Source organism: Trematomus bernacchii, unplaced genomic scaffold (assembly GCF_902827165.1).
Source record: "Trematomus bernacchii unplaced genomic scaffold, fTreBer1.1, whole genome shotgun sequence".
Taxonomy (NCBI): Eukaryota; Metazoa; Chordata; class Actinopteri; order Perciformes; family Nototheniidae; genus Trematomus; species Trematomus bernacchii.
Genome location: NW_022987593.1, coordinates 14,651,083 through 14,677,217, shown reverse-complemented (window position 1 = coordinate 14,677,217; position 26,135 = coordinate 14,651,083). Strand labels below are relative to the sequence as shown.

Below are 26,135 nucleotides of genomic sequence, written 5' to 3'. Positions count from 1 at the left end.
ATTCATTATTATTAATATTTCACAAATATGCAGAATGTTCTGGAAAGTGTATAATTTATTGCAAACTTTCTTTTCATAAGAGTTTGTTGATTTGATTTGTTTTAACGGGTAAATACACACATGTCAAGAGTTCTCTTTATAGTCGTTCTATAATTTTATAAATGCAACAAACTTTAGTTTTTGTACATATAGTATGAAGTATAGTGTAGTATAAATATGTTTTGCGGCTCCAGACAACATTTATTTGATGGAAGTGAGGGCAGATTGGCTCTTAAGATAGTAAAGGTTGCTGACCCCTACCCTAACCCTATCTCGGATCACACGGCAGTCCAATCCACAATTTATACTATATGTCACATGTAGGCCTTTTCAGGCTCACATCTAGATTAGCCTGTGCCAAAAGTGTTGCATCCTCGCCAAAAGTGTGCCGTATATTTACCAAAAGTGGCCCAGATATGTTTTAAGATAACCGGGCCACATTTGCTGCATCAGTTGTGGGCCACTTCAGGCTCATATCAAGATTTGCCGGTACCAATTGTGCTGCATCCTTACCACAAGTGGCCCACGTCTGTTTTTTAATATTTGGGCCATATTTTTCATGTCAAATGTGGGCCACTTTAGGTTCACATCCGGATTACTGTGCCGCATCTTTGCCTAAACTGGCCCAGATATGTTTTAAGATAACTGGGCCACATTTGCTTCATCATATATGGGCCACTTTTGGTTTACACCCAGATTAGCCTTTGTCCATTCTGCCACATCTTTGCCAAAGGTGGCCCACAGTTGTTTTGTGATATTTGGGCCACATTCACCATTTCCCACATGGGCCACTTTAGGGTGACATCCAGATTACACATTGCAGGAGCACCGCATCTTTGCCAAAAAAGGCCCACATTTGCTTTGGGATATGTGGGCCATATTTGCTATTTTACAAGTGGGCCACTTTAGGCACAGATCCATTTGGTCCGGGCCAGAAGAAGGCCAGCAGTGCCGCATCATTGCCTGAAGTGGGCCACATCCGCTTGCTATCTGGGAAGTAAGGACCAGTAAGTTGTAGTTGATGCGATGGGAGACGGGAAACCAGTATAGTTCAAGTTCATTAAGTAATACAATGGAAATAAGTCTTTAACTATGTAGATTATGTCATCCATGACATTTTACTGACATGTGTTTCCAATAAATGTAACTGAAAACGTTAATCATAATAAAGATTAGAAACAGCTTTGACACACCTCACACCCCACTCCTTACATCTGTAAAGCAGAACCTTTGCTCCCTAACTATCAGAGAAAACCTGGTATTGCTCAATACCCATGCAGATCAGAGGGAGGGAACCAAATCAGCTGCAGTGAGGGGAGGAGCTACAGTGGAAAGAGGAGAGCTAACACGTCACATTCAGGAAATGAAAGTTAAGTTAGTCAGAGAGGCAGCCACACTGCAGTCGAGACTAGTCTCTGTTTCTGTCTAAAGAAAATACAAACTGAGTTCATCAGATCTTTCTCAACAACACAGCAGAGTCTCTGTCAAACACTGGTGAGTACAGCAGATTATATTTACACTTTCAACAAGCAGGATTAACACAAAACAGCTCTACTCAGACGAAAACTCCACCCTTTACGTCCAACTTGTTTTTCTCTAACAACATAACAATATGTATGATATAGAGTCCACTTTAAACAGCTTAAACAGTGTCTTTGTATCAGCTCTTAGTACTTTAGTAACTTGTCACTGAATCTCTTTGGTGAGGAGTTTTGATTCACTTCTGCTCTCATGCTATTATTACATGTTGCTGATCACTTCCTACATAATGCTTTTACCAATTTCCTCTAGCTGTTTCAAAATAAAACCTTTCCATTAAAGAAACAGTTGGAGGCTTTTAATTTGAAGCAGCTCCAGGAAATTAATTGTAATGATCACACAGTAAGCAACCAGTGTTATTTTTCAATAAAAAAATGATCGAGAAAACCTATATTTTCATTGCTGTGTGCCAGAGTTGCATGCTTGACCCTGTCAGAGTTAAATGGTCACGGTTGCAAGACAAAATTCAGAAAACCCTAATTAAAAAATACAAGTATAGGTATCAAACTTCGGTAACACTTTATATTAAGGTACACAAATTAACCATCAAATAGTTGTTCATTAACATGCATATTAACAGTATATTGGCTCTTTATTAGTCATTATAAAACACTTATTAATGCCTTATTCTACATGACCATATTCTAATGGCCTATAAGTAATAGGCCATTAGTTTAGAGTTTTTCCTCAACAACCCTCTAATTAGTGCTTATGTATTGCAAGTAAGGAAGTTGTTGTACATGAGTTTTGGTCTTAATATGCTCTGCTCAATATGGGCCTAATAAGGCAGTAGTACCACAAGAATAGTAATTCTACCATAATAACACTTAACAAATATGATCTATTTTTATTAGGGCTGTCAAGTTAACGCGTTAATAACGCGTTAACGCAAAAAAAAATTAACGCCACTAATTATTTTAACGCGATTAACGCATGTGTATTTTTTGTCCTCGGCCGCCGTAGTTTCAGAGCGCATCGAGTGTAAAATACCATCGACAAGCTGATGCTGACAGCCCCGCTCCTGCCGCCCGCTTGTGGCAGACCACACTTCCACGCTCACTGGCAGGCCCGGACTGGCCATCGGGAGGACCGGGAGGGAGTGTGTATGTGTGGCGCGCCTCGCTCGCGCGAGCGAGGCACACCTTACGTGTTGTTGTTGTTAGCATCTGGTGCTAGCTAGCTGCGCTAACGGATATAAGGAGCTGTTTCAATGACATTTCGCCGACAACTGCGCCGAGCACTTCACTTTATGCAGGTAGCCAGACAGTGTGACATTGTACGAAAAGTCAGCACACTCAGCACGGATAGTACGCGCAACATTATTGCAGCGTCCAGGCAGCTCCCATTCGAGCATATATGCCTTGAGCTGCACATAGCTCAACGATCCATCACAGTGTCTCCACACACACACACACACACACACACACACACACACACACACACACACACACACACACACACACACACACACAGTATTATTGTATGAGAGAGGTTCCAGGTTGAATTGAGGCGAATATTTGTAATGTTCAGAGGTTGTTGTGTTTAATATTCATGAGAATATTTGTCATTGTTCAAATGATAATAAACAAACATATAAAGCATATTTGTCCACTCATATGTTGATAAGAGTATTAAAAACTTGAAAGATATCCCTCTAAGGTACATTTAGAACAGATAAAAAATGTGCGATTAATTTGCGATTAATCGCGATTAACTATGGACAATCATGCGATTAATCGCGATTAAATATTTTAATCGACTGACAGCCCTAATTTTTATGTAACAAGACATGAAACTATAAGTGTTAATTGTGTCTAAATAACTTAAAATTAGGTATTTATATCTAAGAACATGTTCCCTATTTTAAAGTGAAGTCTTGTTCATAACCAATCAGCTAGTCATTTGACTCTAATTGACCTGAACAGGTTCCCTATTCTAAAGTTTCCTCCTCTTCACACTTTGTAAATACATTATAGCGCAAAACTACTGAAATTAACCTCAACAGTACATGAACAAAGTAGGCACACGTTGAAATATCTGTTTTATGAATGAACCACTAAAGAGAGGTTCAGACACATACCAAAACATGTCAAGTTTCTCCAAGGCTGAGAACACATATGCAGCCTGTACTTTTTAATAAAAACAGATTTTTTTAACAGATTGTATGTATTTGTGATCATACTGTGTGACCTGCTTGTATGTACTCACACAATAGGTGTACTGTACTGTTCTCTCTATGTGTTGTACTGTCTCAGTGTGAACATAGATTAAACAGCCAGCCAAACTCTTTTGAGAGCCAGGGAATGAGCAGCCATGCTCCTTTATTGACTTATTTGCTGTCCACTGACATTCAAACGGAGTGAAACTATAAAAAAAGAAGTTACAAGGCACTTAATGATCTCATACATGCAAGTGTAACATACACAGATTAACACATAGGATGTCCGCTAAGGGTAAACAAGGTAAATATAGCTAATACTAGCTGGGCAATAAGTATGTATACAGGCTAGTATGGCTAACGCTAGCATGTATGCTAACGCTACCATGTATGCTAACGCTAGCGCGAATGCTAACACAAATGCTAGCGCGAATGCTAGCGCATTTTCTCATTGTGTTTAAACCGTTTAAACATCTCCAAATGTCATCGCATAAACACAATACATGTTACTAATCCTTACAGTGTAAGTGTCAGGCTTACACCTATATGGGATTAGTTTTGTATCATAAAGATAAAGCAACACTTTCTCAGAATAAAGCAAAACTATGAGTTTAAAAAAAAAAAAAACTGAGTCAAGCAAAATAAAATAAATTTCAAAAATAAAACTATAAGTTGCAAACAAATCATTTGTGTAATCATGTACACTATAAGTATTTTTTCTTTGTTTTAACATCGGTTTTTGTTTGCAGTTCTTGTTTCTTCTTTCTCAATGATCAGACTTTTGCTCTCGCTGCAGCACTCTCTTTTGCGCGCCTTCACTTTTTGTTTGAGATTCTGACACAAACCTCCCAGGTGGGCGGGACTTTCTGGGGTGCGTCCCCATTGGCTACTCAGTTTTTGAGTGACAGCCCACTACACCACAGATCATACAGTGCAACTCATGCAGCAAACTCCGGAGTCCACTCGGCCACGTTAGTGTTGGTGCCTCCTGGGGAGTTTTCATGAAAATATCGGACTTATCTTATGGATTGCTCTGCATTATACTTGTGTTGTGTAGTTTATACTTTATTCCAACTTTAAATATGTTAATACCTGAACACACTGCTGCTGTTAAATAATTTCCCAATTTGGGATTGATAAAGTGTCTGTAAGTCTATTTATTTATTTTATAGATAAAAAAACACATCTACTGTATGTATTTTCAAGCTAAAGGTGATACACAATATAAACTGTATACTATTATTTTTTCAAAGACATTACATTTCAAAAGCATATATTGCTATGTTTAGGACAAACAATTAAAGACTGCTTTAATTTAACAAACTCTACAATATAAAAGTGGCAGATTTGCTTTATTAAACAGACCAGACCTAGGCTGCATACCAACACAATTAGGAACATGCTCACATCTTACTATGTTGTTCTGAGGAGCTGAAGCATTCATACACAATGGATAAAAACGGTGTTGTCTCATTCTATATCCTGTGAGAAAATGATATATATTTAGCATTACAAATTCGACATACTATTCCTAGCCTGAGGAAGATATGAATAATCAACAGATTTGAATGGAATCTCTAACATTTTTATGTAGAATAAAGACAAAAGAGTGATTATACAAATTACATTTATTGAAATTTGAACCAGAAGAAGAAGTCTCAAAGAATGTTTTAAATAAAAGGACATAAAACAAAAAGGTGGATAATAATAAAATCTATTAAATGTATATGTAAAGACATTTGGTCAAATGAAATGACACTGAGCCAGTGATAACAGCAACGCCCAGCGTGGATGAAGCTGGTGCAGGTCTTTCTTCATGCCCCCCCCTCCGTGCTGTCCCCACAGAGGAAGTGGGAAAACGGGATAAGACCTCTGGACACCACGCTGTCTCAATGATCCACACTGTTAATATGAGAGGAAAATAAATGTTTTAGGAAATTAAAAATATGAAGTTAACAAATAAAACCCAGCTCAGGGGCATCATGGACGGTAGGTTTTCAAAGTTAACTCAGCCTCCATTGATTTCCATATCAAATTAGCGTGTTAATAAAATAAGCTATCATGGCTTATACTTGCATATCTAAACAGAATCATGAAAGCCTGTTGGTAGAGTCAGGCACACGAGTCCGTTTGAGTGTGTGCGCCGGTGTCTGAACGCTCACTCACTGCTAGCTATGTAGCTAACTGTTAGGCTACTTAGCTTGCATTGTTATGGATCTAAAGGTAGCAAAAGCTAACTTTCATAGCACAGCTTTACTTCTCACTTAACACAATAAAGAAACAGACCGTATAGTACGGCACAAATGATCAATACTTACATATATTTTCACTTGTAGTATTATAATAATTGAAATGCTGGTTCTTCTGGAGGTGTTCTATCCACGATCATCTACGCACCACAGCTGCCTGCACTGTACAATCGCTGGAGGACTGGGCTGTCACTCAAAGACTGAGTAGCCAATGGGGACGCACCCCAGAAAGTCCCGCCCACTTTGTGTCAGAATCTCAAACAAAAAGTGAAGGAGCGCAAAAGAGAGTGCTGCAGCGAGAGCAAAAGTCTGATCATTGAGAAAGAAGAAACAAGAACTGCAAACAAAAACCTATGTTAAAACAAAGAAAAAAGACTTATAGTTTACATGATTACACAAATGATTTGTTTGCAACTTATAGTTTTTTTAATATTTGATTTTGCTTGACTCAGTTTTTTTATCTTTTAAACTCTTAGTTTTGCTTTATTCTGAGAAAGTGTTGCTTTATCTTTATGATACAAAACTAATCCCATAACACTTACACTTACAGTCATTGCTTTCTGACGGACTTGACCCTTTTACTCTTCAGGTTGCATAGGGAAAATCTACTCATGGATGTCTACTGCCATGCTATTCAGCAGTGTTGGGCAAGTTACTTCCAAAATGTAATATATTACATATTACTTATTACTGTCTTTTTAAAGTAATAAGTTACATTACAATATTACTGTCTCTGAAATGTAATGAGTTACACTACTTTTATATTACTTTTGAGTTACTTTCACCAAAATAACCGCAAAAGAATGGCTAGGTATTTTAAATGCTAAAATGTAGTTTAGTGCAGCTCATTATACATCCAGTGAAGGGCAATGTGGTATAGCATAACAACTGTGTAGGCCATTAAGGCTACTAACAACTTTTATTACACGGCTTAGTTGAATACTCGATTCTGATTGTAAATTCTTAACATGTGACACGTTGTTAATACAGTACAGACCACTGTCAAGGACTATAATCAGGGGTGCACATAACTGGTACGCAGGTACGCATGCGCGGCAACAATCTGAAATGCGTACCGTCACTTGTGTCACAAAGCGCATTTGCGTACCGACGTACTTGTGAAGCTTTTCCAGAAGGCGGTTAGATCACCGGACGACAGAGTCGGTCTCCGTGTGCACAGACACGGCTGCTGTTAACGTCGGTCTGTACAGCAGCCCTGCGCTAAAACAGCTGATCACAACGTTCACACGCTCCGTGGTCATGAAGCTCTGTACTCCACTACCACCCCCCCCCGCCCCCCCGTTGACAATCGCCAGAAGTTGGAGTACCAAACACTGACTCCAGGTACTCATCTGAGTACCTCACTGAGAAAGTTGTGTGCACCCCTGACTGTAATGAAGGTTGCTAAGGAGGATCAAGAAAGAGAAAGGAAAAGAGGTTAAAAGACGGAGCGCTGGACATCAGATAAATCACCAGAAGAAGGCAGAGAGGAAGTAAACAATAACAGGAACACGGAATGGGCTCTGTATTTTGTTTAGTATATGGCCATGTACAGGCCCGGTTCCAGAACAAAATGACTTGGGGTGCATCTGAGATTACAGGGGGTGCAGCAGTAGTAGGGTTACATGAGCAATAGTGGCCGGCAACAGCAATGAAAAATAGCATTGTTGTTATGGTCCCCAATGAACATATTATGGCATTTGTTATGTTTTGAAACCAAGCAAGTGAGAACATTTCAAGTGTGTTAAAAGTGCAATCCTGAAATATTTCATATAGTCCAAAGTGGACTATGGTAAGAAAAAGCACAAAAGCTTCAAAACTGTAGTGATAAAACAAATGAGAACATATTGTAAATCAAGGCAAATATTATTTAAACCAGCTCATGGTTTGAAATGGCAAACAGTGAAAAGCAAAAGTATTATTAAAACCATGTAGGCTACTACATCATCACCTTGGTCCCATCATATACTCTGGGAAGAGAACATTTACTGTGCTTGAAAACTGGTATCACATCATCATGTGAGGTTGACTTTGTGACCTGGAGAACATTTCAGCTGCAACATTAGCTTGTGGATAAGCTTGGGATATGAGATATTTTTGTAGCCATTCGTGGTGAAGGCATCTGTGCTATTATATGCATTATCTTTTACCCAACATTTCTACAGGCATGGCAGAATATGGCACTATTTTTATATTCATATTCTAGCCATTGTCTATTTGTATACCACGAGCTGCAAAATGACCGCCTTACCCCACTGTACAGGCGGGTACTTGTTTAGATATACCTGCGCAGGCTCTGTTTTGCCGTGGTATCCTGGCACCTGCGGGCCGCAGAGGGGCGGCGTAGCTTCGGGCGACGAAGACTGCTGCTCCGGGGGCGAGTCAGGCGGGAGTAAGCTAGTGTCCACAATGGAGGGTAGCATGATGTTCCCATCTGACCTGTTGCTACTGTCTGCAGTAGATGCAGTGTTGCTGGCGTTTAGTGATGGTTGCTTTAACCATTTTAGTATAAATGATTATCCACAGATGTGTGTCACTGCTGTGGAAGCACTTTGGAAATGATGCACGCGCAGCGGAGCAGGTCACGCGCACCTGACACAATTTGTTGTTTGTATTTTTCACTCCGTTCTCTTTTTTTAATAGAGAAGATCCCGACGCGAAGCCTGAAGGGTTTACTAATCTACCCGCACAATTTTTCTCTGGTGTCGGAATGTCTCGCTATGTTAGTACATTCTTAAAAAACAAAACACCATTTAATTTCAGGTTAAAATGTGTTGTAACTGCGTTACTGAGAATTGTAACGGGTAATATATTACCCAAATGTCATTAGTAATGCGTTACATTACTTTGTTACAGCAAAAAGTAATATATTACTGTAACTCCGTTACTTTTGTAACGCTTTACACCCAACACTGCTATTTAGTTCACTTTTTCCTACTTCCTGTACCCGGTTTCCTGTCTAACCTTCGGTATAAATTTTACAAATATATAAAATGTGCAAATATGAAACATACAGGTCAATATCACCTTGCTATTGGTAGCTGAACTGTCAATACCCCAAAACATATTCTTAGATATAAATACCTAATTTTGAATTATTTAGACACAATTAACACTTATAGTTTCATGTTTTGTGTTACATAAGAATAGATCATATTTGTTAAGTGTCATTATGGGAGAATTACTATTCTTGTGGTACTACTGCCTTATTAGGCCCATATTGAGCAGAGCATATTAAGACCAAAACTCGTGTACATCAACTTCCTTACTTGCAATAAATAAGCACTAATTAGAGGGTTATTGAGGAAACACTCTCAACTAATGGCCTATTACTTGGAGAATATGGTCATGCAGAATAAGGCATTAATACGTGTTTTATAATGACTAATAAAGAGCCAATATACTGCCAATATGCATGTTGATGGTTAATTTGTGTACCTTAATATAAAGTGTTACCCAAACTTCTTTCTTTAAAACAATATATAATATGAATTGATGATTGATGTTTTTTCTTTACTTTCTCATGTGTGTAGATATGGCTGCTGCAAGCTACCTGCCATCTGAAGATCAGTTTCTGTGCTCCATCTGTCTGGATTTGTTCACTGATCCAGTCACTATACCATGTGGACACAACTTCTGTAAAGACTGCATCACTGAACACTGGGATAAAAGTGACAGGTGCCAGTGTCCCATGTGTAAAGAGGCTTTTAATACAAGACCAGATTTGAGGGTCAACACTTTCATCTCTGAGATGGTAGCTCAGTTCAGACAGTCGGCTCAACAGAAAGCCAGCAGCAGCAGCAGCAGCAGCTCAGAGCAACAAGTCTTCAAACCAGGAGAAGTTCCCTGTGATGTCTGCACTGAAACCAAACTGAAGGCCCTGAAGTCCTGCCTGGTGTGTCTGACCTCCTACTGTGAGACTCACCTGGAGCCTCACCTGACAGCTTCAAGCCTGAAAAGACATCAGCTGATCGACCCTGTGGAGAACCTGGAAGACAGGATGTGTCCGAAGCACGATAAACCTCTGGAGCTGTTCTGTAAGACCGACCAGACATGTGTCTGTATGCTCTGCACTGTTTTAGACCACAAGATGCATGATGTGGTTCCTCTGAAAGAAGGATATGAAGGTAAAAAGGCAGCACTGGGAAAGAAAGAGGATAGAATTGAGGAAATGATCCAGAAGAGACAACTGAAGATTCAGGAGATCAAACGGTCAGTGGACCTCACTAAGGAAGAAGCAGACAGAGAGATAGCAGAAGGAGTTCAGGTCTTCACTGCTCTGAAGGAGTCTGTTGAGAGAAACCTGAATGAGTTCATCCAAACAATAGAAGGGAAGCAGAACATGAGAATGAAACGGGCTGAAGACTTCATCAAAGAGCTGGAACAGGAAATCTCTCAGCTGAAGAAGAGAGGTGCAAAAGTTGAACATCTCTCACGGTCTGAAGACCACCTCCAGCTTCTCCAGGGTGTCCAGTCCCTAAACATCCAACACCCATCACCCACCAAGGACTGGACAAAGGTCAGCATCCCTCCATCATCATATGAAGGAACTGTGGTGAGAGCTGTGGTTCAGCTGGAGGAGACTTTCAGTAAAGAGATGAAGAAGCTGATTGAAGCTGAGCTGAAGAGGGTCCAGAAGTATGCAGTGGATGTGACTCTTGATCCTGATACAGCACACCCTGATCTCATCCTTTCTCGTGATGGAAAACAAGTCAGCGATGGTGATGTGAAGAAGAATCTCCCAAACAACCCGGAGAGATTTTCTGAATGGAATTGTGTTTTAGGAAAGCAGAGTTTCTCTTCAGGCAAATTTTATTTTGAGGTTCAAGTTAAAGGAAAGACTGAATGGTATATAGGAGTGGTCAGTGAGTCGATCAACAGGAAGGGAGTGATCACACTGAGCCCAGAAGATGGTTACTGGACTATATGTTTGAGGAATGGAAATAAGTACAAAGCTCTTAATGATCCTTCAGTCCTTCTCTCTCTGAAGTCTCAGCCTCAGAAGGTGGGGGTGTTTGTGGATTATGAGGAGGGTCTGGTCTCCTTTTATGACGTAAATGCTGCAGCTCTTATCTACTCTTTAACTGGCTGCTCCTTCACTGAGAAACTCTACCCATTTTTCAGTCCTGGACTTAAATATGGCCGTAAAAACGCTGCACCTCTGATCATCTCTCCAGTCTGAGTCACCTAATCACTCGTCTTATTTCATGTGTTGATTTAGTCAGAACTGTATAGTTTCCATTTGATTTTCTACAAAATAAGTTTACTGTGGTGATTGATTTACATTTCATTCTTAAGATTCTTTATGTATCCCATTACATAAAACACATTATTGGAAGCATTCATTATCTCATCAACACTTACTCTAACACATATGGAGAATATATGTATTAAAGTTTTTATAAAGCCACAGATAATTACTTTAACTTCAAGAAGGAGCCATTGTTTCCAAAGACACCAAATGTGTCAAGCTGAAGTTTGAATCAATAAGCAAAATAAATGTTTAATATTGTGTCATAAAGGTTAATTTAAGAGAAAAGCCTACTACATGCCTGTAGTGTCTACATAATAAAATATGTGTAATAGTATAGGTAAATGAAGCTAAATAATATGACATAAAATAAATAAAAACGGTTTTGTTAATAACTGTTAACTTGTATATTTACATGCCAGGTGTTATAGTGAATACTGGTAAAATAGCTTATGAATCAAAGACATCTGTAAATATGTTATTGTGAGTTAAAAACATTAAAATAAACTACATGTTGAACACAAGGTCTGAAGTTTTAACTCATCATGCATACACGAAACCCTCTTTTTCTTATACTTTGAAAAAATGCCTTATCAAATGATTTCCCTCCAAGCACATTTGTATAATCACTGAACTAAACAAGAACTCAATGTGAAACGATAAAATATTTTGTCTTTCATCCAAGATAACAATCTTCACGAGCACAATTTTAAATAAAAAATACAAATATAATAATTTCAAGGTCACTGGTCTTTGTTGTTTGTGTGAGTAATGTGTTCAGTGTTATTTCAGATGACAGGAAACCAGTCTTAAAAACACAAAAATAATGGGTTTCCGTATGTCAAGGATCAAAACAAATCTATAAATCAGGCAAGATTTTAAAAAAACATGGCAAATAGCCTTTATTTTATTTTATATTTCAGTGGTTCAAAACTCAGTATATGTTAAGGTAAGCAGGATTACATTTGATCTCATTTTAGAATCTAAACAACAATAACTGCTGTTTTATTTGTTGCTCAAAGTGATGCATGAAACATCTCCTCACATTTTCACAAGGCCTTTCAAGCCAGATTTACAAATAGTCAATAAATGGCATTGCAAAAATAGTACTGTGGTATTTAATGTAAGTTTAACAGGATAATACCATATAGACCTCAGCACTGAGTTCATTGTGTTTTTGTTGTTTTACTACACTACAGTAACACACTTCCACCACTTCCTGGTGTTCTGGCGCAGAGTGTCCACTGGATGGAGCACAACACAAAGGAAAGACAAGCTTGGAGTCACTGTACTGTAAACACTGATATATGTGGAGACACAGTTTGTTACACATGTACAGGATAACCCAGTGGCGTAACTATCGACGGGGCCCAGAGCCGGACAGGGGCCCATGCAAAAAAAAAAAAAAAAAGTTTTTACATTTGGCCAATGGCATTGACCGGTTCACTCAATCTTAACCTGTTACGCACCGCCCCCCCCCGGTACAGGGCGGATAAACGCGTCATTTGCAGGAAACAACGTCTAAGGAATCTTAAAGGGCCCATGTCATGGCCATTTCCACTGATCATAATTACATTGTTGAGGTATACTAAAATAGATTTATACTGTGCAATTTTCCAAACTCACATTGGTTTCGCATACAGCATCTCTGTCAAGCATGTGTATTCAGCAGTATTCACTCTCTCCACTAAACGACTCGTTGGAGCTCTTGCCCCCCCCTCCCTGTGAGCCTAGTGTGCTCCGATTGGTCAGCTCGGCCACTCTGTTCTGATTAGTCAACCACCAGAGAGGCTCCGCCCGCTTTTTTCGGCTCGCTATAATGGCGTCGGTACAGCCGTATATTTTATACGCTAACTAACCGAACTGTACCTACAACTGTTGTTATAGAAGAGTGTGACGGCCCCAGGGCCTTTGTGCAGGTGTGTTGCAGGTCTTACGATGGGGTGGAGCTGAAGAGGCTAATCAGCGCGATCACGGACACCTCCGGAGCCGAGGTGCTATTAAGCCCAGCTGCCCGGAGTCACACGGCGGCCCGTCTCTCTCCAAAGCGGCTCGGCGATCCTCTCCCCTCGACCACCTATCTCTGCATTTACCACAATAAATGTGCCGTGGTTTTGTAAACTCGTGTATGTCTCCTTGTCTTTCTGTTGTGGCCTACGAGCCGGTCATAACAAAGAGTAAGTTATTTTTACCTGTAATAAACTACTACTGTTTGATGAGAAATCAAATCATGGTTTGCTATATATGAATGATATGTTATACTGTAGGAGCAAATAATTCAGGGAAGAAAGGATAGGCCTACTAAGTATTTCCATTAAACTTTATTTTTAGAAATGTACAAAATGAACATAAATATACATATACACACGGTATATCATCCATTCCTCCCCGCATCTTGCCTGGGCGCAGCCGGTGCTTTTTAGGACGAGGCCTCAGTGTGGTAGTCCCGTCCCCGTCATGTATTGTCCGCCAGGATCTGGCTGGACGAAATCAAATGCAAATCACAAAATATTAGAGAAACTTAGTTGTTTTAGATTCGTTAGTAGTAGTTGTGGTAGGAGTGTGGATCTATCTAATCCATCTAATGAACAGCTTGCCAGCTAATATGCTAACCTAGCTTTCTTGTTTACTTTGGTAGCTAACACGATATGAACGCTAGCTCGGAGGAACGGCAACTATAATGTAGTGTAATAAAACTACTATGAACAAAAGCTAGTGGTTCATATTAGGCTAGCAATAACGTGTTTATAATTGCAATCTTATACGGGTATTCTGCTACGTTCGGTCATACATTGTAACTTGCATGAATACATTGTTTTGCGCTAGCATGTATAGCTAGCCTCGTTAGCTATACATGCAGTATGTACATGTACTGTCACAATGTATGGTAAATCACCCAGAGTATACTGTATGAGTATTCCGTGTGTGTGACTGCAGACATTCTCCTGCCATGACAAACATGTAAGGCCATCTGCTGACATTGTAGTTGATATATTTAAACGCTAGCAGCGTAGCATAACACAAATGTTTTTCTGAGCAAACCCATGTCTAGCTCCGTTGGTTAGATCGGTAGCATACACGCTACGCCAGCTATAATGTAATTACATTTCGCGACTGACCGCACGGCAAATCAACCCGGAGTATACTGTCAATAGGTATTTTGTGTGTGAATGCAGACATTCTCCTGCTATGAGATACATGTATGCAAGGCCATCTGCTGATATTAGAGTTGATATATGGAAACGCTAGCAACTTAGTTAGCACAGTTAGCACTGTGTCAATGGCTTAGCAGTCCGACACAGTTTACACATTTAAACAGTCTTGTTTGATAAATACACAAATAACAATGCAAACTTACAGGTTGTGTACCCGAATCTTCCCCTGCTCCAAACGGTCCAAACAAACTAGGAATAGCATCGTCCTTCAGTTTCAAATGCTGTGCATATCCGGCCTCAAACTGGGCAATGTTCTGGAAGCTTTCGTCTGTGAAATGCCGGTTCTTCGAACCTCTGAAGGAACAGTGTTAAAAAGACATTTCAACCACTGACTTCGTCGTGGTTCTTCCGTCGGTAGGACAAACAGCTCAGATTTCTCCTCACATTTCAGGAAACAGGTCCTTGGCAGTGGCATGACTGGATCGATTGTGAACTGAACCAGAGCTTCCAACAGTAAATGTTAGGCTGGCAGAGGGTGCGGCCAGCGCCGCTGGGTGTGGCCATAGCTCTTCGGGATTGGTCCATTTCGTTCCGGGTACCGCATGACATCATGCGGTACCCGGAAGAATCAAATGGGCAGTGACGTATCTCCAACGAGGCGTTTTGGGGAGGTATTTTCTGTGTTAGAGTTTTACTCGCTACAGGGTGTACTTTGAGGGTTTTGACTCTGCACACCGTTTACATGCATAAAAACCTTCATAACACACAAGGGGACGGGTAATAACCGGAAAAGCATGACATGGGGGCTTTAATATTTAATAAACTATGAATGTTTTATATCCATGTAACGGGAAGAAACTCAGCTAACTGATCTTTTTAATTTTTTTTCTCCAAAAAAAACCCCACAATGCTAACAGTCAGCCTCTGAATTATCCACGAGCGAAAAAATGTAACCTATCTCTGCACCTAAACTCACTCATAACTCCCTTATTACTTATCCTAGATGCACAGCCAACCCATCGATTAGCATCAGCTGGAGACACAGAATCTGGGGGTGCCCACCTCAACACTCAGTGATAAGCATTTGCGACGCTATAAACGAAAGCGTACATCATAACATGTGGAGCTATGTAGCTAGAAACGCTAACATGGCTTACCTTGGTCAAAACTGGTCTTCAATGGCATTAAAACGATAAAAAAACGATGCTGCAGTTAATCCATAGGTTAATCCAATTTGTCTGTGTCCTCTTTGAAATGATTTCTGATAATCCATAAGCAATAAAACTGCTTTTTCGTTTCCAAATGTCAGAGCGAGAGATCGGTCCACTCTGCTGCAAAATTACATGCGCGAAGCCTCCATCTCTTCTCTTCACAACGTGTGTGTGTGGGGGACTCCCCCTTCGATTATATTGGTTCTAACGGTCAGAAAAAGGTGTCAACCATCAAAATCGACCAAGGGGGGCCAGAGATATGGAAAAAAATTGTTTTCACCCAAATCACCTCAGAGGTGGGGTGGTTTTGGCTAAACCTCTCTAAAAAGGTCAAATGTCACTTGTTTTGCATCAATCTTGATACAGGGTACTTATTATATGTTGTACTTTGGATTCCTAAAGCTTTTAGTCTACTAACCCATCATCCAAGGGTAGTTTTCACTATCTGTAAAAAAAATGTTTTGGACGGACACTATAATTTACAGTTTTTTACTATGTAAAATCTGAATTTTCTTTAAAATAAAAAACATCTATATTGATTCTGACACTTCTACATCCAACTCACAGATGTAACCTTGCTTTGATAAAAGAAATTATTCATATAACCCTTTTAGAAGTTAAGTTGTAGTCATTTGTTTTGGGCATGTCATTTTCGAGCCTGAAACATGAAAAACAGGCTTGGTGCTTAACAGGTTAAAAGCAAGCAACCTAAATGAATTTGTAATTTGTCTCTCCAATGACCTTGCTCCCTTTCATGACATGTGATACCTTGCGTGACGAGCGAACCCTTTAATCAACCTAAACTGTACTGTAGCTAGCAGCAGCAAGTTCGGTAGCATTATAAAAAATGTAATAGCTTGCATTTATAATTTGCAGCAAACCAAAGCACAAGAGCAGCGCTCAAAAGAGAAAGGACAAGAGAGAACAAGGAGATGTAACAGCTAAACTGACAAAATTAGACCATTTTTTTTGTCATACATCGTCCTCGAAATCGAGCGCTAACGTTAGCAATGTTGATGTGCAGCGGCAGCTGGAGCCGGAGGCTAACGATAGCTCACCTGCCTCACCACCATCATTGCCATCTAGCTCCACAAGTGAAGCTGTATCCGTATCCGTGGCTGTGCAACCTTCTTCTCCAGCCAGCCAGGAGGAGAGGCTGGATTTGGCTGTGCCCGGCAGTGGTCCAACAGTTCCCCCAAGGGCCCCAACCGATAGGGGACTCTATGGCGCTATTGAGACCCCTGACGCCAAGATCAAAAGCTATATTATAGCAACCGGTCTATGTAGGCCTACCGGCCCATTCCCCAGAGACAAACATCAAGGAAACAGGTTTAATCCTCTTCTTAGTTCGCTGTGCCGTTGTCAGGCTGTGGTGATCTGAGGCCAGGGCAGGCTGTTGTTGATAGCCTATGCATGTGGCGCTTCTGAGTGGTTGGGTATGTCCGTGCGTGTGTGAGCTCATCAGCGTGCGCTTATGTTTGGGGCGATGGCGGGGGGGGGGGGCCCAAAACAATATTTGCACCGGGGCCAATCACAAACTTGTTACGCCACTGGGATAAACTCTCATGTTGACCAAGGACAAATGGGTTTTCCATTGGTGGTCAATGTAATAGTTCAACTATGACCATGCTACCTGCATATTTCTTTGTCAAGAGATTTTAGTTGGAGGCAAAAAATAAGCCTGATGTTAGAACCCTAAAAATGCTTAAAGGCAATGATCCTAATTAACCAGGAAAATCATTGAGAAACTCTACCCATACTTCAACCCTGTTTTTTTTCATAGCAAAAACTGTGCACCTCTGATCATCTTTCCTGTCATAGTCAACTAATCACTCATCTCATTTCATGTGTTGATTTATTTTTCATTCAAGGGAACCTTTTTTTTGTTCATTAAAAACACAGTGGTTTGTATCTGGTCCATCTGGCTTTGTGTTGCTTCCCTTTCCCGCATTGACAAAATAAAACAAACTCACAAAACAACTTCATTGTTTGTTACCATTTTTTATTGTATTTTCCTAAAGAGGGTCGTCCTCTCTTTAAAATGAACAAAACATTTTGTTACTTTATTTTTAAAAGTGTTTCCAAGTGGAGACTGAACAGAAAGACGACTGATAACAAAAACAATAAATACTTTGTGGAGCAGAGAGAAGATTTCTGTAACTTTCTACCACTGATATTCTCATAGCAGTAATCAGTGTAAACCTGAAACATGATGTGAGCGACACCACCACCCAGTCCAGTTTATCATTAACCGTGGTGGAGTGGGGACGGGCGCTTTTAATTCTCTGGCAGTTATGATAAGGAAACTCTTCATACCCCAAAACGGGTAATTTAAGTAAAAAAACAAACAGACACTACTGTCATGGTTAAAGCTGGAATAAAAAACTAATTCCCTAGAGGACACGTCGATGGGAAGTGATGGACGTCGGCCGGAGTGATGGAGGCCGAGGCGTTGGCAGGTCGTCATGAGAGGAGGGGTCCACATGAGGAAGAGGAGGAGAATGAAGATGATGAAGGGTTGTTTCCTTTCGATCCTCTCATTCTATATCGTCCTCGCTCAGACTCTGTGCACTCACGATACGCTGAAGGACAGGAAACAACAAGCGTTAACAGAGAGGAAGTAACCAATCAGGATGAAGATGGAGAGTCAGGGAAGTGTTTTTGTTTTATATTTTATGCAGATTTTTGTTTTGAAGTTTAATTAGTGGTGGAAGTATTTCTCTCCTGTAGTGTGTTCGATAGGTTTTAGTGCATGTAAATGGTCTTGTGAGACTAAAATCCCAAAGTTTCCTCCATAGGGAGTTTCTCTCTCCTGTTCTCCATATTGGCTTTTTTATTTTTCCTTGTGTTATTTAAAACTGTCTGAATTTAAAAATGTTGTAATGCTTTGAGAACAGGAAGATTAATGGAGATCCAAAAACAGAGTTGGAGCCATTTATAATGTTGTAGTATTTAATAGTTAAACATATAAAATATCACATTTAATTTGTATTTAGTGTCATTTTAATTAATTAATTTAGAGTATTTGTTTATGTTTTCGTTTGAAGGTGGAAACGTGGGATTTGGTGTTTATTGGTAGACATGTGGAGAAATAGAATATATATTTGTTACCAAGGCAAGAGAAGATGTAAGAACATTATTCCTTTTTCTTTTAATTGATGAAACCTAAGAAAATAAACTGCACAGCTCAAATTCTTGCCTGGACAAAGCACCTTATCGCAGCAGCAACATGTGATACCTGGTGCAACAGCAGCAGTTTGATTTTTTGTAAAAGTTGTGCTACCTGGCTGATGCTGGGCAGTTTGGTGAGCAGCATCTGGAAGACGGGTGGAGGCAGAGTCTGCTGCAACACCTGCAGCAGCTGCTGGGGCTGCCCACACACTGCGATGGCGTTGGTCAGGTGGTCCACGCCTTTCTCATAGTCTCCTGTGGAGAGGAGACAGAAGTGAGGGAAGTACTCAGACACTTCACTTAATAAGCCACCCTAAAAATAGTCATGCATTCAAAATGTTAATTAAGTAAAAGTAAAGAAGTATTATCAGCATAATGTTTTCCAAAGTTGTAGTTTGTCATTATGGAGCCATTACTTGGTACAGTACTGCATCATATGATGTAAGTCAATGTGTTTTTGTTATTTAAAGAGTAACGCTTTGTCAAACAAAACTAGAAATACTAAAGTACAACTACTTCAAGTACAAGTATCTCAACATTGTTATTAAAGGGGCCATATTGTGCTCATATTCAGGTTCATATCAGTATGTAGTGTTTCTACTGTGACATGTCTCCATGTTTTAATGTTCAAAAAGCTCTTTATTTTTCTCATACTGCCTGTGCTGCAGCACCTCTTTTCACCCTCTGTCTGAAACCAGAGCCCAGTCTGCTCTGGTTGGTTAGCTGGCCGGCTCTGTTGTGATTGGTCAAACGCTTAGAGATGTCCCGCCCCTTAGCCTTTCATGTACGATGTGTTGGAGCGCTAGCCAATAGCTGTGTGTAGGTGTGTAGGTGTGTGTGTGTGTGTGTGTGTGTGTGTGTGTGTGTGTGTGTGTGTGTGTGTGTGTGTGTGTGTGTGTGTGTGTGTGTGTGTGTGTGTGTGTGTGTGTGTGTGTGTGTGTGTGTGTGTGTGTGTGTAAGTGTGACCTAGCATTACTATCCTTGTGGGGACCTAGATCTGTTTACACAGTCAGGTGTGAGGACTCGCCTCCCTTATGGGGACATAAGGGGAATCATTAATTTTAGGGTGAAGACTTGGTTAGGGTTAGGGTAAGGGTTAAGCATGTGTTGGTTAGGGTTAGGATAGGTCTCCAGGAAATGCATATAAGTCAATGTAATGTCCCCTGAAGTGATTGAAACATGGTGTGTGTGTGCGTGTGCGCGTGCACGTGCGTGTGTGTGTGTGTGTGTGTTACCCTGAGCCAGCAGCTCCTCCCCCAGCTGGATCTCCTCCAGGAAGAACTTCTGCACCGCCTCGGCGTCCTTCAGGTCGGGGAGCTGCGGGACAAACAGCCGTCAATAACAGGAAGTCAAACTGTTTCTGAGTGATCAATAATCAGATCCGATCTGTGAGCCACTCGTACTTTTCAAGATGCAAACGCTTATTGTGAAATGCACAATCGATACAGCGCAGCTTTGGCAAGGGAAACCTTAGAGCACATGTGTCAAACTCAAGGCCCGGGGGCCAAATCAGGCCCGTGGTGGATTTAATTTCGGCCCACAGAATAATTTCTAATTACTAGATCTGGCCCGCCGGTATATTGCACGCACACCTCAGCTCAGAGCCTGAACCCAAACATTGATGACCTTGCACCCAAGATGAGATGCCAAGTATCTGGCTTGAACTAGCATCACAGAGCAGCACACTGAGTTTACATGGATGTTTCCTTCTGCACTTTCTTTCTCACGACAACAGGGCATGTTTGTTTTTTTCTTTGAGGCAAATAGTTTTGTTGAAGCTGTTGTTGGCCTGTGGAAAAATGTAATCATAAGAAATGACTCTGGAAAAGCTGCAGATAGAGCCATAAGAAATGAATGCAACTGATTATTTAATGTTTAATGTTGTTTTTATAGGCAATCATTTAAGCTTAGTTAGTTCCAGGTTTAATATGTGCAATAAGTTCATTTCAATAAGTTTTGCAATAAACATTGAACCAGTCCGGCCCTCGACTAGTACCCATTTTTTTTATCTTGGCCCACTGTGTATTTGATTTTGACACCCCTGCCTTAGAGCAAAGGCTCCTTCAACAATTCAACACAATATAGACTAGATAAATCATAATATAATATAAAATAAAAGACTAATACAGGAAGTAAAGCTTTTAAAATAAAACCTAAAAATAGTGCTTACCAATTCTACTAAAATATTATTATTATTATTATTATTAGAATAATAATTAAATAATATGTGTATTAAAATAAAATAATAATAGAAATAATATTTTATTAAGAATCACTTTTATCATACTAATACTAATAACACTACTACTACTACTACTACTAATAATAATTAATGTTGTCACATCATCTGAATTATGGATTGTATTTGAATGGAATTCTTTAATTTATGGGTTTCAAAGAGAAAGAGAAAAACAACAACAACAACAACAACAATATGGTAAATAATATACAGAGATGTTTCCACAGAGATTTCCTCAGGCAAAATGTTTTATATATTTGAGAAACTAAGAAATATTTTTATATATTTCGCAACTTAACCATTTTCCTCTTACTATGAAGCACACTGTAAATGATTGACAGGAGATAAGAGGAAGCGTTACAACACGAAAAGGACTGTTTGTGCTCACCTTTGCCATGCCCGCCCGGTCTGTGGCTACCTGCTGCTTTCTCCTTCCTGCGACAGAGACACAAAGAAATACAAATTAAAAACCAAGAAATGGATTTAACAACTTCCTGTAAAACAGCAAGATTTTTATTTTGTTCATGGCTTTAACTGTTCCTTTAATATTTAAAGTAACCTTGATTTAAGTGGTTCAATCACTGGCAGATATCATTCTCTATTGTCTCATTTTTTACGGTGCATTGAGGACATTTAACATGTTATGTTTCAGCATTAGGCAACAACCTCATCAATCGAGACCCAATATCTCACGAGGAAAAAGTGAGAACAGGATAATATGATTGCTTTAATTCAGGCAACAAAACGCCATAATGATCCATAAGGGATGCTGCCTGAGAGAAAACACTCTTCTTCCTTGTTATCATGACCACTAATGTTACATATTCAATGTCTAAAAGGCCTTTAGTTTATTTGATTGTATATAGATTTCTGTTTTAGAGTGGATACATATTGTACTTGTTGTACATTTGATGAAGGTATGTTGTCTACATTACTAATCATAATAATAAAACATGTCCCCGAAACTGCAGAGTTTGGGTTTAGGGATGGATAGGAGACCGGCTGAGGTCGATCTGAGGGACCGTTGGGGTTGGTAGGGGGTGAGGAGGTAGGGAAGGAGGGGGGGGGGGGGCAGATGGTGGAGGGCTTTGTAAGTAAGGACCAGTCTTTTGTAGTTGATGCGGTGGGAGACAGTAAGCCAGTATAGTTCAAGTTCAAGTACTACAATGGAAATAAGTCTTTAACTATGTAGATTATATCATCCATGACATTTTACTGACATGTGTTTCCAATAAATGTAACTGAAAACGTTCATCATAATAAAGATTAGAAACAGCTTTTGACACACCTCACATCTGTAAAGCAGAACCTTTGCTCCCTAACTATCAGAGAAAACCTGGTATTTCTCAATACCCATGCAGATCAGAGGGAGGGAACCAAACCAGCAGGAGGAGCTACAGTGGAAAGAGGAGAGCTTACATGTCACAGGCAGCCACACTGCAGTCGAGACTAGTCTCTGTTTCTCTCAAAGAAAATACAAACTGAGTTCATCAGATCTTTCTCAACAACACAGCAGAGTCTCTGTCAAACACTGGTGAGTACAACTGATTATATTTACACTTTCAACAAGCAGGATTAACACAAAACTTCAGCTCTACTCAGACGAAAACTCCACCCTTTAAGTCCAACTTGTTAATAATATATATGATGTAAAGTCCACTTTAAAACAGTTTAAACAGTCTCTTAATACTTTAGTAACTTGAAACTGAATATCTCTGTTGAATCTACATTTTGCTGATCACTTCCTACATAATGCTTTTAGCCATTTCCTCTAGCGGTTTCAAAATAAAATCTTTCCATTAGAGAAACAGTTGGAGGCTTTTGATGTGAAGCAGCTAGAGGAAATTAATAATTATGGTCACACAGTTAGAAGAGCAGTGTTATTTGCAATAAAAAAATGATCGACAAAACATGTATTTTCATTGCTGTTTTCCAAGTTGCATGCTTGACCCTGTCAGAGTTAAATGATCACGGTTGCAAGACAAAATTCAGAAAACTCTCATTCAAAAATACAAGTATAGTTATCAAACTTCTTTCTTTAAAACAATATAAAATATTAATTGATGATTGATGTGTTTTCTTTACTTTCTCATGTGTGTAGATATGGCTGCTGCAAGCTACCTGCCATCTGAAGATCAGTTTCTCTGCTCCATCTGTCTGGATTTGTTCACTGGTCCAGTCACTATACCATGTGGACACAACTTCTGTAAAGACTGCATCACTGAACACTGGGATACAAGTGACAGGTGCCAGTGTCCAATGTGTAAAGAGGCTTTTAATAAAAGACCAGATTTGAGGGTCAACACTTTCATCTCTGAGATGGTCGCTCAGTTCAGACAGTCGGCTCAACAGAAAGCCAGCAGCAGCAGCAGCAGCAGCTCAGAGCAACAAGTCTTCAAACCAGGAGAAGTTTTCTGTGACGTCTGCACTGAAACCAAACTGAAGGCCCTGAAGTCCTGCCTGGTGTGTCTGACCTCCTACTGTGAGACTCACCTGGAGCCTCATCTGACAAAGTCAGGTCTGAAAAGACATCAGCTGATCGACCCTGTGGAGAACCTGGAAGACAGGATGTGTCCGAAGCACGATAAACCTCTGGAGCTGTTCTGTAAGACCGACCAGACATGTGTCTGCATGCTCTGCACTGTTTCAGACCACAAGATGCATGATGTGGTTCCTCTCAAAGAAGGATATGAAGGGCAGAAGGCAGCGCTGGGAAAGAAAGAGGCTAGAATTCAGGAAATGATCCGGAAGAGACAACTGAAGATTCAGGAGATCAAACACTCAGTGGACCTCAGTAAGAAAGAAGCAGACAGAGAAAAAGCAAAAGGAGTTCAGGTCTTCACTGCTCTGAAGGAGTCTGTTGAGAGAAAACTGAATGAGTTCATCCAAACAATAGAAGGGAAGCAGAACATGAGAATGAAACGGGCTGAAGACTTCATCAAAGAGCTGGAACAGGAAATCTCTCAGCTGAAGAAGAGAGGTGCAAAAGTTGAACATCTCTCACGGTCTGAAGACCCCCTCCATCTTCTCCAGGATGTCCAGTCCCTAAACATCCAACACCCATCACCCACTAAGGACTGGACAAAGGTCAGCATCCCTCTATCATCATATGAAGGGACTGTGGTGAGAGCTGTGGTTCAGCTGGAGCAGACACTCAGCCAAGAGATGAAGAAGCTGCTTGAAGCTGAGCTGAAGAGGGTCCAGAGGTACGCAGTGGATGTGACTCTTGATCCTAATACAGCACATCCTGATCTCAACCTTTCTGGTGATGGGAAACAAGTCCGGGATAGTGATGTTGAAAAGAATCTCCCAGACAACCCTGAGAGATTTTCTAAATGTACTTGTGTTTTAGGAAAGCAGAGTTTCTCTTCAGGCAGATTTTACTTTGAGGTTCAAGTTAAAGGAAAGACCGACTGGGATTTAGGAGTGGCCAGAGGGTCGATCAACAGGAAGGGAGGAATCTCACCGAGTCCTGAAGATGGTTTCTGGACGATATTGTTGAGAAATGGAAATGAGTACAGAGCTCTTGCTGGTCCGTCAGTCCTTCTCTCTCTGAAGTCTCGGCCTCAGAAGGTGGGGGTGTTTGTGGATTATGAGGAGGGTCTGGTCTCCTTTTATGACGTAGATCCTGCAGCTCTTATCTACTCCTTCACTGGCTGCTCCTTCACTGAGAAACTCTACCCATTCTTCCGCCCTGGTGTTAAATGTGGACGTAAAAACTCTGCCCCTCTGATCATCTCTCCTGTCAACTAATCACTCATCTTATTTCATGTGTTGATTTGTTTTCATTCAAGGGAACAAACATCGATATTTAGAGTCAAAACTGTATAGTTTCCATCTTATTTTCTACAAAATAAGTTTAATGTGGTGATTGATTTACATATGGTTTAGATTCTGTATACAACACTTACGTGGATGATTTAATCTATTCAACAATCAAATCATGATCTCTTCAACACTTTATCGTAACACATATGGAGAATATCTATATGAACGTTGGATAAAGCTACAAATTTATTGTAACTTTAAAAAAAAAGAAGGTTGTTTCTAATGACACCAAATGTGTCAGTTAGAATTGATAACATTAAATGTTTTATAATCAATTGTTGTAAAGCTTCATTAAAGAGAAAGGCCTATTACGTGCCTCTACTGTATATGTGTATGTGTAATAGTTATACTGCTAGAAAAAGTTAAATGAAGCTAAATAATATGATAAATCCTCATTTGTGTTTAAAATGGTTTGGTTAATAACTGTTAACTTGTATATTTACATGCCAGGTTTTATATTGATTACTGGTAAAATGGCTTATGAATCAAAGACATCTGTAAATATGTGATTGTGAGTTAAGAAAACAGTAAACTAGATGTTTGGTCTGAGAAAGCAGGGACTCGAGCTCTAAACACTGAACAGGAAGGCCTGGTTTACACATCAGTTGTATTTCATGACACATTTCCTGTGGCTAATTCACAATTAAAAAATATATAAGTTGATTTATTTTTGTGTGAAGAGCTTGTAGGATGAAATGTTTGTTTCCACTATCAGTGATTGGATATTGGATATATATCTGTAAATATGTGATTGTGAGTTAAAAACATTCAAATAAACTGCATATTGAACACAAGGTTCTCAGTTTTAACTCATCATGCATACACGAAACCCTCCTTTTCTTATACTTTGAAAAAATGCCTTATCAAATTATTTCCCTCTCAGCACATTTTTATAATCACTGAATTAAACAAGAACTCAATGAGAAACGATTAAATATTTTGTCTTTCATCCAAGATAACGTTCTTGATAAGCACAATTTTAAATAAAAAATACAAATATAATATTTTCAAGGTCACTGGTCTTTGTTGTGTGTGTGAGTAATGTGTTCAGTGTTATTTCAGATGACAGGAAACAAGTCTTAAAAACACAATAGGAAAACTTGATGGGTTTCCGTATGTCAAGGATCAAAACCAATCTATGAATCAGGCAAGATTTTTAAAAAACATGGCAGATAGCCTTTTATTTTATTTTATATTGCAGTGGTTCAAAACTCAGTATATGTTAAGGTAAGCAGGATTACATGTTAGCTAATTTTAGATTCTAAACAACCATAATTGCTGTTTTATTTGTTGCT

General features: G+C 39.7%; 2 protein-coding genes across 3 annotated transcripts in view; both read left to right on the top strand.

Annotated features, from left to right (window-relative positions):
* Positions 1-26,135, top strand: part of LOC117481744 (E3 ubiquitin-protein ligase TRIM39-like) — a 108,530-nt gene that overhangs the window by 72,415 nt on the left and 9,980 nt on the right. The window lies entirely within an intron of this gene.
* LOC117481737 (E3 ubiquitin-protein ligase TRIM39-like) lies at positions 1,402-25,626 on the top strand. 2 transcript variants are annotated; one of them, XM_034129605.1, is made up of 3 exons: positions 1,402-1,533; positions 9,519-9,947; positions 23,543-25,626. In XM_034129605.1, exons 2-3 carry the CDS (start codon positions 9,521-9,523, stop codon positions 24,763-24,765), a joined length of 1,650 nt encoding a protein of 549 aa, XP_033985496.1. In that variant the 5' UTR covers positions 1,402-1,533; positions 9,519-9,520; the 3' UTR covers positions 24,766-25,626. The 2 variants fall into 2 exon arrangements, with proteins under 2 accessions (XP_033985496.1, XP_033985495.1); XM_034129604.1 differs by lacking the exons at positions 1,402-1,533; positions 9,519-9,947 and adding an exon at positions 22,446-22,546 and having other exon boundaries at positions 23,114-25,626.

Coding starts and splice junctions, on each gene's coding strand:
- LOC117481737 (XM_034129605.1), top strand. CDS start 9,521: ATGGCTGCTGCAAGCTACCTGCCATCTGAAGATCAGTTTCTGTGCTCC. Junction 9,948..23,542: donor AGCTTCAAGCCTGAAAAGAC/ATCAGCTGATCG, acceptor GTCTGAAAAGAC/ATCAGCTGATCGACCCTGTG.